The sequence below is a fragment of the Scatophagus argus genome, chromosome 21 (assembly GCF_020382885.2).
Source record: "Scatophagus argus isolate fScaArg1 chromosome 21, fScaArg1.pri, whole genome shotgun sequence".
Lineage (NCBI taxonomy): Eukaryota > Metazoa > Chordata > Actinopteri > Scatophagidae > Scatophagus > Scatophagus argus.
In genome coordinates this window covers 19,706,998-19,721,299 of record NC_058513.1, presented here as the reverse complement: position 1 = coordinate 19,721,299, position 14,302 = coordinate 19,706,998, and the positions used below count along the sequence as shown (strand labels likewise).

At 44.4% G+C, this 14,302-nt stretch overlaps 1 protein-coding gene across 4 annotated transcripts in view; it reads right to left on the bottom strand.

Moving 5' to 3' along the window:
* The window catches only part of LOC124053062 (transcription factor COE3-like), a 34,005-nt gene extending 24,704 nt beyond the window's left edge, over positions 1-9,301 (bottom strand). For all 4 annotated transcript variants that reach the window (XM_046378023.1, XM_046378025.1, XM_046378024.1 and 1 more), the window contains exons 1-6: positions 8,918-9,301; positions 5,997-6,153; positions 5,776-5,839; positions 5,631-5,686; positions 3,192-3,265; positions 2,709-2,777 (exon numbers count right to left, since the gene is read on the bottom strand). In XM_046378023.1, the coding sequence (XP_046233979.1) occupies positions 2,709-2,777; positions 3,192-3,265; positions 5,631-5,686; positions 5,776-5,839; positions 5,997-6,153; positions 8,918-9,039 (542 nt within the window). In that variant the 5' untranslated portion in view covers positions 9,040-9,301. The remainder of the gene's footprint in view (positions 1-2,708; positions 2,778-3,191; positions 3,266-5,630; positions 5,687-5,775; positions 5,840-5,996; positions 6,154-8,917) is intronic.
* Positions 9,302-14,302: the final 5,001 nt, after the last annotated feature.

Here is a 14,302-nt window from a genome sequence, read left to right as displayed (position 1 = left end):
CACTTCAGTGTTTTGTTTTCCAACATAAAAATGAAATGTTGATCTAAAAAATATTCACGTCCAAAGCAAAATGTTAATAATGAAAATATCAATATTACTATTTTCCTGTGACATGGTTTTCTGAAAACTAAAACCTGAGAGTTCTGTGCGGATCACATCTGCAGCCTCTGTGGTTGAGGTCTGGTTGGATTTAGACACTAAAACTACTCAGTAAAGCGTTATAAAAAGAGGGAGGTCATGGTTAGGCAACAGTTGATAAACAGGATATGAACAGTCCAGAATGTAAGCTATTTTAACCAAAGAGCATGATGTTTCCTGAAAGAAGTAGTTTTGGTGCCAAAATGAAACAAGACTGTGATCATTGGACAACATTAATAGTCCAAAAGTCAAAGTCTGTCATCACATGTGAAAGCTTTATTTTGAAAGTCCAAGTGGATGTTGTGTATTGCTAACTTGCTGCAGGGGCCCGGCAGGTGAAAAGGTGTCTCGAGACGAGAAAGAAGAGCGTCACACTTTGAAGCTCAGGGCTGCTGAGCTGCACGTGTTGGTCCACCTTTGAGCATCCTGACAATAATTATTTTTCCAATTATTTTATCTGATGAGGCAAATTAGCAGCAGTATAATAATTAAAATGTGGTTGGGACTGTGTTGGTCACCTGATGGCTGCACAGAGACAAAACTGACCTCATTCTGCTCTGCTCTGCTCAACTTAAATCTCTCAGATGATTCCTGTCGAGGTGGTTTGAAATCATGAGACTGAGGTCTGGATGTAAAACAGCGACTGCTTCTTGAATAGAAGGCAGGTCTGAGTGTGTTTGTACTCTCAGCAGCTCAGTCTGACCCTGACATGTTTCCTGTTCACTGGACGCCGCCGAACTCACAGGAGACCTTCCCATCATGCATTTCAGCAGGCGGGGGGAGAAAAAAGAGCTGCTGTAATATCACCACTTCTCTTTTCAAAAGGCTGCAGCAGTCACATCCATCCCTCCATCCATCCACCTTCCTCCCATGCTTTTACTCCCCCTCCTCCCTCCACAGCCTCAGAGAAAAGAGAGAGAGAGAAGGGAAGGGGGGAGGGAGCAATGAGATTAATACTCAGGGGGAGGACGAGAGGAGAGGAGGAGGAGGGGGAGGTGAAAAGAGGAGAGGAGAGTGTATGATTCCTCCTGGGACAGAAGAGAGGAGGGGAGGTGGAGGGGAGGAGGAGACGCAGCAGGGAGGAGGGGAGGAGGGGAAGGAGCACTTCAACACAGTGTTTCTGTGTTATTATCGGGCGGTGCAGCAGAAGCCATGTAGGACGTCAGGAGGGTTCACGTCACCTTCGTCTGACCCGCCACCATCTTTACCTTCAGCACACGACTCGCCACACGAGCTCATACTGTAGGAACCGACAAAATGTCAGCAAACACAATCCTGGACGCTGCCATCACACTCCTAACTGCTCCCCTCCGGAGCAGTCGGCACAGTAAAACACTCTGCTGCCTCCAAAGCCAAATCACAAACCGGTTTCACTGGGATAAATCAGCCACACACTCAAAAGGATTAAAATCTCAGTTTATGACATACATCAATATTAACATGTTTTATAGCATCACACCACTATCTGTCTGTCTGTCTGTCTGTCCGTCTGTCTGTCCGTCTGTCTGTCTGTCTGTCCATCTGTCTGTCCGTCTGTCTGTCTGTCTGTCTATCTGTCTGTCTGTCCGTCTGTCTGTCTGTCTGTCCGTCTGTCCGTCTATCTGTCGATCTGTCTGTCCGTCTGTCTGTCCATCTGTCTGTCTGTCTGTCTATCTGTCTATCTGTCTGTCTGTCCATCTGTCCGTCTGTCTGTCTATCTGTCGATCTGTCTGTCTATCTGTCTGTCCGTCTGTCTGTCTGTCTGTCTGTCTGTCTGTCTGTCTGTCTGTCTATCTGTCCGCCTGCCTGTCTGTCTGTCTATCTGTCTGTCTGTCTGTCTGTCCATCTGTCTGTCTGTCTGTCTATCTGTCTATCTGTCTGTCCGTCTGTCTGTCCATCTGTCTGTCTGTCTGTCTGTCTGCCTGTCTATCTGTCTGTCTGTCTCTGTCTGTCTGTCTGTCTGTCTGCCTGTCTATCTGTCTGTCTGTCTCTGTCTGTCTGTCCATCTGTCTGTCTGTCTGTCTGTCTGCCTGTCTATCTGTCTGTCTGTCTATCTGTCGATCTGTCTATCTGTCTGTCCGTCTGTCTGTCTGTCTGTCTGTCTGTCTGTCTGTCTGTCCATCTGTCTGCCTGTCTGTCTGTCTATCTGTCTGTCCGTCTGTCCGCCTGTCTGTCTGCCTGTCTGTCTGTCTATCTGTCTGTCTGTCTGTCCGCCTGTCTGTCCGCCTGTCTGTCTGTCTGTCTGTCTGTCTGTCTGTCTACAGCAGCAGCTCATTAACAGCAGTGAATCAGAATCTCCTCATCAGTCAAGCGAGTGGAGCGACGGCTCTCAGACCCGACACACACACAGTCTCAGTGACAGGCCTGTGTTCAGTACACACACTCATGCACACGCACACACACAGTGCTTCCTGTACCACCTGACACACGTCTCTACCACGTGTCCACACTGATGACAGCATCACCACAGAAACTCTGACGTGTTGATGTGAATTATAAACACAGGGATTTACACATCTGCTTTGAATTACAATAACACACACACACACACACAGACATTAAAATGGTGTGTGTGTGTGAGTATCTGTTACCTGTCGATGATGACGGGGTCTGACGGCGTCTCGTTTCTGTTTCCACAGCTCTTCTTATCGCAGCAGCGACTGACGGAGGGACGAAGACAGAATAATGAAAAACTGTCACTTCATTTGTCTTTGCTCAGAGAAAATACTCAGTCAGTACTTCTTTGTTTTTACAGTACATGGTAGGTACTGCAGTACATAGTACTAGTAGTGCAGCTTAGAAGTCTTCATGGACCCACTTCCGCTGTGGTCCTGTTGTTTTACTGAAGGTCTCTGGTTGTACAGGCAGGGTGACACCTGGCTCCTCCAGTTTGTTTGGACCAGGTGTCACCGTCCTCATGTTTATTGGCACCAGGTGTGACAGCTAGGGCCAGGTGCGACCAGGTGCGGTGTATTCGGACCAGGCTTGGCGACTGAGCCAGTCCAAATTGTTGGATCTGTGAAGACTCTTTCTTACAGGTACAGTGTGTGTGGCGCACAGGTAGACGTTCTTACCTGCACATGATCTCATGGGTCAGCAGAACTCGGCACATTTCTGGATTCTTATCCTGACCTTCGTAGATGATGGGCTGAAACACACACACACACACACACACACAGGTATGATGATGTGATCCACTCCTCCTCCTCCTTCGTGTCTGCTGGCAGCAGAAACAACTCAATTAAAGGCTCGTTTCATTTGTCTCAATTATGAGTCATTATTAGTGATTAGCCTGAGTGAGCTGAGTGTGTGTGAAGTGAGCAGACAGAACTGAGGGCAAACATTTGATCCACTCAGTGTTTCATTACAGCTGCAGCCTGCAGATACTCATATGAAACAGCTGGAACCAAACGCATGAAAAGCCTTTTTTCACAAAGAACGGATCACATGACGCAAACGACGCCTGACGGGCACGCTCGTTAAAACATCACTAATTGAATGACTCGTTAGCTTTTAATGCTTCAGCTGCTGGTTTCCATGACTGTACGACGGAGAGAGAGAAGACTGACTGAACCATTTGTTATCAGTGTGGAAACCACCAGGCTGCAGTCCCGCCAGCGCCCCCTTCTGGCTGCATGGCTCATTACAGCCACCATCCTGATGACTGACGCGTTGGTCCAGTCTGACCTGAAGTGGGTCTAAAAATGTAAAGCTTGTCCTGAGGGTGGCGCTGTTGGAGCGTGTTTGTGTTGGGGAGCTCTAAAGGATTCATCCTCTGGAGGTCGGGACTGGTGACACGTTTCATTCTGACTTGAGGCATAAGACGGGGTGTGTTGAACACATGCTTCAAAACCGTTGCTGAACTTTTAGCAATGTGTTTTAATACTTTAGTCTCACATGTACAAATATTGATTATTGGCAAAGCATCTGTAAAGTACATGTGGCCTAACTTGAATGCTGTATTTTTACAGTTTACCCTGTGAAGGACCTACACACCTGTGCAGATCAAACAAACTCAGGAATCTGTTCGTTTAACTGGACAAACTCGACAAAATCTTCTCACCAGAACCAGAAACCAAACACTGAGCCTTAAATCCACGCAGCAGAACAGGAAGAGATGTGATTGGACCGCTCGCCGTTTAAACCAGCTGACTTTCAGTCTCAGCAAAGACGAAGCAGCATGTTAGCAGCCGTGCGTCTGACAGTGGAAGTCGGGTCTGCAGTCTGTTTGCTGTCGAGGTGAGGCTGTAACAAGCCTGTCATCGTGTTTTCAGTGGGAACAGATGGCTACCTGCGATCACAGACAGTCGGCAGCATCTCGTTCATCGTCAGCGACAGTCAGTCAAACAGGAATCACTCTGATGTGTGTGTGTCGACTCTAGAACAACAGATTTATTCACCCTGATACTCGGCTCACAGGGAAACAACCACAGCATAAGACAAGCAACACGAGATGATCAAATATAAAAACAGGAAACTCATTATCGTCTTGTTACAACACGCAGGAACGAGTCACGCCTTACAGGCCCTGCACTTTCCTGCATTACTCAGTTATCAAATGACTCAGTCTGCTGTGGAAAATTAGAGAATAAAAATGATTTCACTCGTTTTCATTCTTCACACAAACTCACTTCATGAAAAGAGCTGAAGTCAACACAGTCACTCAGTCATCTCCTAACGAAACCGGATTGCGTCTTCCAGTGTGGGAACACTGAAAGGAACAACATGTCAAATATGGCCAGAATTCAAAAGCTCCAACAACACAGACTAAGTGCCAGCTGCTGCTCACTGGTCATAGCTACAGCTACCGTTAGCTCAGCTAGCCATGGAGTCCGGACCGAGACCTTGGACCCCGAGGAGAGTCTCGGAGGACAGAAAGAGCAGGAACATTTCAGAGCAGAGACGACTGTGGAAACGGAAACCGAGATGGTTTTGCTGAGTATTATTTGCTTTCTGTCTGTCTGAATGAAGTGTGTTTTACGATGAGTTAACGAGCTGGTTCAGCTTTAAGACTCACCGTGGCTGTAATGAATGCTGCTGCATGTAGGGGGCGCTGCCAGCATTTTACAACGTTAATCTGATTTATTAATAAATTAACTCAGTAAGTGGACATTTATTACCTGGCCAACAGAACAGCTCAGGTTGATCGCTGACCAGCAGTCTGGATTTAAAAGAACATCCAGGAAATATATCAGAAGTATTTCAGTGTGAACCAGGAGGAGGAGGAGGAGGAGGAAGAGGAATACTCTGACCAAGGAAACAACGAACTGTCAGGAAAAGTTTCAGGTGTCAAAGAGAAGTCGGCCTGAAAGTGAATCTGACAGCTCAGAGGATAGACATGCTCTTATTTTGAAAACTCTCTCTCTCGTTATTGTTAGCGTCGACCATCACTCAGTCTGCTGCTGATCAATCTGATTGGACTGCCGATTGATCAAACTTTATATTTAATGTGTGAGAGCAGCTGAAGCAATACAGACGGTTGGCAATGTGACAATCAGTGATTAATACCTCACCTGTTTGGTCATGGAGTCGATCAGCCGGACGTAGAGGTCCTGCTCTGTTCTCACTCCTGCACACACAGACATCGTTCACATGCTGGTTATTGCTCTCTGTGAAGCTTTAACGTGCAGCTCTGAGGAGGGAAGCGAGCACACCCACCGTTGCTGTAGAGCAGCTGCAGTTTGTAGTGGATCCCGTTGTTGGTCTTCTCTCCGGTCGGCTCCTGGACACGAGAAGACAAACCGATGGGTGCGTTTGGTTTCTGACACCTGATCTTCTCTGTGAGGGTGCACGTGTGTGTGTGTGTGTGTGTGTGTGTGTGTTAGTGAAGACCACGAGGTGCGTTTGGTTTGTGTCCCAGCTCCTCCCTCCTCCCTCACCTTCTCTTTCTCCACAAAGTCCACGTAGGTGGTGCGTTCGATCTCCACCGGCTGACCCTGCCGGTCGTACAGCGCCAGCACGAAGTGGAAGAAGTTGGACTTCCTCAGGTTGGACGGAGGCTGCTTCTCAAAGTGAGCACGGGCTAAACCCACCCCGCTGAGAGAGAGACAGGCAGACAGGCAGACAGGCAGACAGGCAGATTGTATTTATTGAAAACTGACTCCATAAAGTCTTCGGATTCAACTGTAGAAATTTGCAGACTCTAAATGTGATGTTCGTCGGCGACTCAGGGCGTCAAACGGACGCTTAACGTGTAAAGTTGGAATACAAACTTGTTGCAAAGTCGTGAGTTGTGTGAATTCATCAGAGCTCATCGGAAGTTGTTTTCATTTTTAGTGGGAAGTCATACGTGTTTCAGGCGTGTTCGGTCAGGGCTGTGGCCCCGCCCACCAGGTGTCAGATCATTTCCTCACGCTGACGATGGTTACATTCAAACGCTCCTCAGAGGAGTGCAGGTTAACTGCAGTCCAACGTGTTATCGGCCAACGAGTCCTTCATGAGACGTGTTGAAATAACAGAAGAGACGCTCGGCGAGGATGAACTGTTTCCTCCAACACGGAGAAACGAGAAACATGTTCATCTGTGATCAGGAATAAAACGTCAGCTTTGACCTCAAACACCTTTCAGTGTTCATTAAAGGTGCACACTGAACTGTGAACTGAAGGAAAATATTCATGAAAACAGGAGAAAGTCGAGTGAGATGTGACACGAAGCTCCAGGCTTTAACCTCCACATGAATGAATCATGTTGACAACAACATGTTTCAAACTGCAGGGAATATTAAAATCATCACATACTCGATAAATATTCATAATCAAGAAGTCAAACTGCAGCTTTGACCTCGACTGCAAACACATTTGCTCATTAAAATACGAGTCGGAACATCTGAGAGGTTCACAATTTTACAGTTCAACACGAAGAGCTTCCAGAGGAGAAAACTAATGTTTGACTGCAAAGCTTTTGATGTTCGTTAATGTTTGTTAATGTTCAATAGTGTTTGTTAATGTTTGTTAATGTTCGTTAATGTTTGTTAATGTTCAATAGTGTTTGTTAATGTTCATTAATGTTCGTTAATGTTTGTTAATGTTCATTTAGTGTTCATTAATGTTCATTAATGTTCGTTAATGTTTGTTAATGTTCAATAGTGTTTGTTAATGTTCATTAATGTTCGTTAATGTTTGTTAATGTTCATTTAGTGTTCATTAATGTTCATTAATGTTCGTTAATGTTTGTTAATGCTCGGTTCTGCTTCCTCTCTCAAATCTTTAAACAATTTGACTGATTAAAACCAAACTTTGCCGTGCGCCTGCATCGTCCTGCGACATTTCACGCCTCGTTGTGTCGGCTGCTGCTTCGCCGGACTCTTCATGCTGAACTCGTTCAGAGTCGAATGTTTTCGGTCACAAACGCTGCATCGTAATGTGATCGTTTCAACACGGGTGAGACGTGTTTGAATTCATCTGCCTGCTGATGTTCGCTTTCTCTTTCGGTTTCTGAAACCAGTTTAGATGCTGCGGTTCACGGAGAGAATTCTTAATGATAAACTCGAGATTACATTTTTTTTCTGTCTGCTTCATCACAATAATAATTTTAAACATGTTTCAAAATGAATTTCCATCAAAAAGCTTTCATTCATTTAAAGCTGCTTCACGGCTCATATCAACATCTTTACACGCTTGTTCAAAAGCTCTGAATTTATCTTCACCCTTCTTATGAAATGTATTTAAATTTACACATAAAACTCACATGAATGTAAACATTAACAGTTTAACAGATATTTCCTGTGAGTCTCTCATCAGGTCTGATCATGTGAGAAATCAGTTGAAACATCAGCTTTACTTTGCAGACAGAAATCTTTGATCATTAAGGGAATTTTACTTTTCTGGCTGATTAAAAAAAAATCACACATCATTTCATAAAATGTAAAATATCAGCTGCTGAACAATCTGCAGGACAGATTAAATACTAAATTAAATATTCTTATTATTCTCAGGTCGTTTCTGTGGGCGACGTGAAGCTTTGACCTTCACATCAAACTCATTTGAAACGTTTTAATTGTGACATTTAAAATCTCTGAAGCGCAATTTCTTTTTAATTCACACTTCAGGTAAGAAACTGATTTCCATTTTTGATGTTCAGCTTTAAAATAAGCTGGAAAATAAGATGAATAACAGAAGTGACGTTCTGTTCTCTCTGATCAGCTCGAAGCTGAATAAATACAATAACTTCAGCCAGAAAAAATACAAAAATTATTCTAAAAGTTTGTTCCGATGGAACAAGTCAGGAAATGATTTTGTCTGAGCTCTGAGAAGCTTTTTCTAAATAAACGACCTGAAGTTTTACACTCGGCTGCTTGACCTGCAGAACAAATGTTTATTACCTGAAAATTTAGTCTTTAATTCCCTCTCATATTAGAAACAACTCTTTTCTGTTCTTTTCTTTTCTCTTCTCTTCTCAAATTTCATCTTTGGGAATCAGTAAAGGATTATCTTATCTTTTCTTTCCTTTTCTTTTCTTTCTCTTTTTTCTGTTTTCTCTTCATTCCTTTTCTTTTCTCTTTTCTTTTCCTTACTTTTGTTTTACTTTATTTTTTGTTAATGGAGCAGCAGAATTTTCCACCCAAAAATTAACAAATAAGTCAATAAATAAATGAAGGATCTCATCTTTCGTATTTGAATAAATTCTGACTTGTCTTCTGTTTTAAATATTTGACCTCAGAAACATCAGAAATTTTCCAAAGAGCAGATCAGAAATCCCGTAAATTAAAGCCTCTCCTCCCGATCTAAACCTTCCTGCCGAGCGGCTGTTTGTCCGTTGGGACTACAGCTCCCAGAATCCCTCCGGGCGGCGGTGACTTTACCTCTGAGCGGCCGTGTTAGCGTCCACCACGCCGGCCGAGTGCATCCAGGAGCGAACAGCCAGCGGCTCCTCCTTCATGCTGGCCGTGGCCCCGCGGGGCAGGTTGTCCTGGATCCCGAACATCTCCGGGGCCCCAACGCTGCAACCACTGCTGCCGCCGCCGCTGCCGTGCGACCACCGGAGCAAAACAAGAGGAAGAAGAAGAAAAATCAACAGGAAAAAAGAAAAATCCAGCAGAACAAAAAGCAGCTGCGCAGGTCGGACGGAGACTCGAGCTTCTGGCCGGTTTTCTTCACCATGTAAGCGCCTCCGAAAGCAGCCGGGAGAGGAGGAAATAAAAAGAGGATGAAGGAAAGAGTGAAGGAGAAGAAGAAGAAAATGTGAGCGGGAGAAAGTCGCCCAGGAGTTTATTCAGCAGCAGAACTTTTTGTCTGTTTTTAGATTTAATTTAACTTTTCACTCTTTCCTTTCTGAGAGTTTGTTTTAAAGGATTTTTAAAAATTCTCAGTCTTGGCCGTCATGTTGAAACTGGACATTAAAGAAAGGAAGGAGGAGGAGGAGAAAGAGAAAAAAGGAAAAAGAAAAATAAAATCCTCAGAGGACAAGAAAACGAGGGGAAGAACAGAGTCGAGTCTGGATGGCGAATCGTGCGAAAGCAAAGTGTCTTTTTTCTTTTCCCCAAAGAGAGGAGGAGGAGAGGAGGAGGAGGAGAAGCAGGCCAGTGATGGAGGGATGAGGAGCAGAGGAAAACTCTCAGCCCTGCGGCCCCACAGGACTGGACGCCAAAACCCAAAAACCCCACGGGTCTTCCTCTGAGCTGCTGACGACATCACAGCCAGGGGGCGGGGCCTGGCCATATAAGGAGAGAAGAGGTGAAAGAGTGTGTGTGTGTGTGTGTGTGTGAGGGAGAGAGAGAGAGAGAGAAAGAGAGAGAGAGAAAGAGAAAGGGGGAGGAGGCGGGCACTCGAATCAACCAACCAGAGAGGGAGAGAGTGTGTACAGTCACCCCCCCTCCCTGCCTGTCTCTCTCTCTCTCTCTGTCTGTCTGTCTGTCTGTCTCTCGCTCTCTCTGTCTGTCTCTCGCTCTCTCGCTCTCTGTCTGTCTGTCTCTCTGTCTTCCTGTCTGTCTCTCTTTCCAGAGCTCGTGTGGGGCTGATGGGAAGCTGGTGAGGGATGTTGCTGGAGTCTCTTCTTCTGCAGAACAAATAAAAGTTGTGCTGTTGAGGAGCTGACTGTCTAGCTGTTGAACCACTGCAGAAGAAGCAGAGGAGGCTGCAAGAGGACCTAGTTGTCTCTGGTCAAAGGTCAGACGACGGTTATTAATGTGAGGAAGGTCACACACAGCTGAGGTTTAATTTTATTTATTTGCTTTGAGTCCATTTTTATAAACCACAGACGGGAAACATTTTTTGCGCCGTCAAGGGCTCCAGTGAAAATGCCCGGCTGGATAAACCCCGGCAGCTCCTGTGCCAGCAGGGGGCGCTCTTACAGCCTGTCACATGAGAACACACTCATCGCCCCCTGAATGTCTCGTCTGTTACGAACGGATGCCGACAATACAACGCTAACATCTAAAGCAACTGCTAACGGCTGCTAACTGTAACTGCTGTTAGCTTGTTAGCTCAGCTAGCCGTGCAGCTAGCTGCTCTGGACACCGAGACGAGGAGGACGGGGACACCGTGGGGTAGTGGAGCCTCATTTGGTTGTTAATGCAAGTTTTGTTGCTGGACAGTCAGCAATGTGAGCTGATTTGCTGAGTCATGTGTTGATGTTTGTTTGTAAAAATGTCGACTCGTTAGTTTTTGAATATAAGAAACAAAATCCAAACATCAGCATCATCATGCGATGAGACGCTGCGTGTTGTTACTGTAGGATGCATTCAGGCTACAAACGCACCATCTGAAAGACAGGAAGTGAGACAGGTTTTTCAGAGTAACGGCGCTCCTGTCTTCTGGGGGCGAAGGCCTCCGAGGCTCCGAGGGGTGGACCGAATCCGGACAGAAGAGATGAAAAACGATGAGAGGAGGAATAAAAAGAGAGAGCAGAGGAGGAGAAGGAGAGAAAATCAGTTTTAAGTGAGAGGAAGAAATGACAAGAAGAAAGGAGAGAGATGGAAAAAGATTTGTGAAAATAAACTGAGGAGGAGAAGAGGAAGAAGAGGAGAGAAACATGAATTCATTTCCAGCAACAAAATTCAAACTAAGAAGAGATGAAGATAAAGAAAAGAAGAAAAGAAAAATGCAGAGAGGAGGATTCATTTTGTTCCAGCAACAGAAAATTCAAAGTGAGAAGAAGACAACGAAGAAAACAAAGAAACGGGAAAAAGAAGAGAAGAAATAGTGACGAAGAGGAGGAGGAGGAAGAGGAGGAGGGAGCGCGTCTCTTCCTGGATGAAGAGCTGGTGAGTGAATGTCCTTCACACTTATTTTTGTTTTCATTTCCATTTTTAAAAATCACAAAATTCACCTTCGCACCTGATCAATACCTCGAAACAACAAAAAAAACAAAATATTAATTCAGTTTGAATGGACGAATAATTGAGGCATCTGAAGACACTGGAGGGGGAGGAGAGGCGGGTGAGGAGGAGGAGGAGGGGGAGGACGAAGGGGAGATCCTCTCTCCTCTCTGCTCCCTCTGTCACATTTTTCTCTTATAATTATATTTGAGTTGCAATTTGGACCTAAAATATGATTTCATTTTCCCTTCAGGTGTTTTTGTTAAAATGTTTTTCAAACGTCTCATCTGCATTCAGGTAAAACCTTTTTTATTTGTTTGTTTTATTTTTCATTCTAATTCTCTTTTATTTCTGCTCTGAAAACCTTTTCTTTTAAATGAGCTTTAGTGGTTATGATGAACTTATTTTAGATATTTACAAACAAGCAGAACGTGCTGCTAATCAATTCTTCTACGTCTGTTTTCATAGAAATAAAAATCGGTGAAAACGTGTGTGTAAACCAGACAACACAAACTGTTCTCAGATCAGTTTCCAGGTGATGAATTCCTGCTTTCATTTGATTGAAGCGTCAGCAGCGCCGAGTCGAGCTGCAGCATCTGATCTCATTTACATGAAGAGAAACTCGCTTACATCAGGCCATCGGTCACCGCGACCTGCAGACGCACATTTTATTATCCTGCTGAATTCATTTTGCTCCTCTTAAAATCGTCTGTTTTCTCTATGGGATTCTGTGTAGGTCAAAGCGTCTCAGACTTTTACTGTGAATTAGAAATGATGGATAGTTTTCATTCAACGCCAGCATTTTGTTATATTAACAAAATCTTTTCGCTGAATTTTAATAAAACATTTTGGTCATTTTTTTGTTTGGTTTTGAAAATATTATTTTTTAAATATTAAAGTTTGAATAAATAAATTTCATTTTCTGATTTATTTCATTTATTTGACTTGATTTGCTAGACTGAATTTATGGCCTTCAGGCGGTAAATTAACAGCAGACAAACAATGAACAAAACAAGTCAAATTATTCTGAATTTAAGCCTGTAAAATTAAAATTAAAACTATGTTTTAATATCATTTAAAAATCAGCAGCGACGGCAGAAGAGGAAACAGCAGTCGATCATCTGATTTACAGAGTGTGTGTGTGTGTGTGTGTGTGTGTGTGTTAAAGCCTCCTCATCTTTTATTGTGTGTGAAGTGTTTCCTTTTGTGTGTGAGTGTGTGTGATGCTCAACACACACACACAGATTTGCATTTAAATAGCGACATCAACCTGCGTTTGTGGCGGCACACCGGCGGGTTTCCCAGATGTCACGGCAAAGTCAGATGGGCCAGCTGTCTCTCACACACACACACGCGCACACACACACACGCACACACACACACACACACACACACGTACACACACACACGCACACACGGCTGACTAAGTAAAAACATTCATTCACTCAGTTTAAACTACAGAAGCGTTTAAGCAGCGGCAACACAGTCACAGTGTGAGTGTGAGTGTGTGTGTGTGTGTGTGTGTGTGTGTGTGAGTGTGTGTGTGTGTGTGAGTGTGTGAGTGAGACATATGTATGAATCAGACCTCTGCTGATCTCAAAGCTTCATTATTTTGAACCAACAAACTCAAAACAAACTGAAACACACTTGCTGTCAGTGCGACACACACCAGATAGCACACGCAGTACACACAGTACACGCAGTACACACAGTACACGCAGTACACACAGTACACGCAGTACACACCTTAAAGTGGACTCTGGATGAGCCTGGGCCTTGTGTTCCCAGATCCTGCTGTGTAAATGATTTGTACTGTTGGTCCAGTCGATCACCTCAGCTGATCCTCAACTCGTCCACTGAAGGCTGAGACCTTCCCTTAAAGAGGAAAACTCTTCGTGGTGGACCAGAAGTCTGGCTCTGAAACCGGACGGGAGGTGACCTGCAACAGCCCACCTGGCAGGTGCTCTGTTGAACCGGTTCCAAATGTTTTGATAAGTATGAATCCTTCTCAGACAAGAATGTGTCAAACAGCACGGGGTCCAGGTTTAGAAACCTCCGGACCAGCTGAACCCCCATCAGCTGATCCTGATCAGGTCCTGAGCTCAGTCCTGGTCTCAGTCTCGATGCAGACGATGCACAGCTGGACGTCAGCAGACAGCAGCACAAACCTCGACTTCAGCTAAATGAGCAGAAAACTGAGAATTCAGCCAAAGCTCGAGGACGTTAAATGAAATCATTTCATCAGCACGTCGGGCATAAAATCAACTCTTTTTAATATCCCAAATATCTGAAATCAATGGAGATTTTAATTGTTCAAATTATAAACCAACGCTTAGATGTTTAAATGTACAATCTTAAAGTGAAGTCTGGTTCAGCCAGAATCCAGTTTTGCTTCCATATTCTTCTGCTTTGTTCTGTTGTTTCTGTCATCATTTCATTCTGCTGTGCTGTACTGTCACTTTATTTTGCTTCAGTCCATTCACACCATTTTGTTTTATTTGGGTTTATTTGCTTGATTTGGTTTTTATTTATTTCCTGTGGTTTGTCTTCATGTTGTCGTCTCCTCCGCTGTGTCTTACTGAAATCTGACTCTATTGTTCGACTCTGCCGCGGCTTCTGTGGGACTCAGCGAGTCGGGAACAGAAAGAAGAAAAACAGACGAGAAGCGAGAAAAATGAAAATAAAACGAAAGGAAACAAAGCGGTCGACCTTCAGCTCCAAACAGAAAAACACTTTCAGATTCTGTGTGTGTGTGTGTGTGCGTGTGTGTGTTGCAGTGGGATTTCCAGCCGTCCCAGTTCAGGGAATTCCCTTCATCCCAGCAGAGAGACGGGCGAGCGAGGGCAGAGCGACACCAAGAGGAAACAGAGAGACACTCACACATTCATTTTTATATTTTAAATCTTTTTGTTCTGTCAATAAAATAAATTA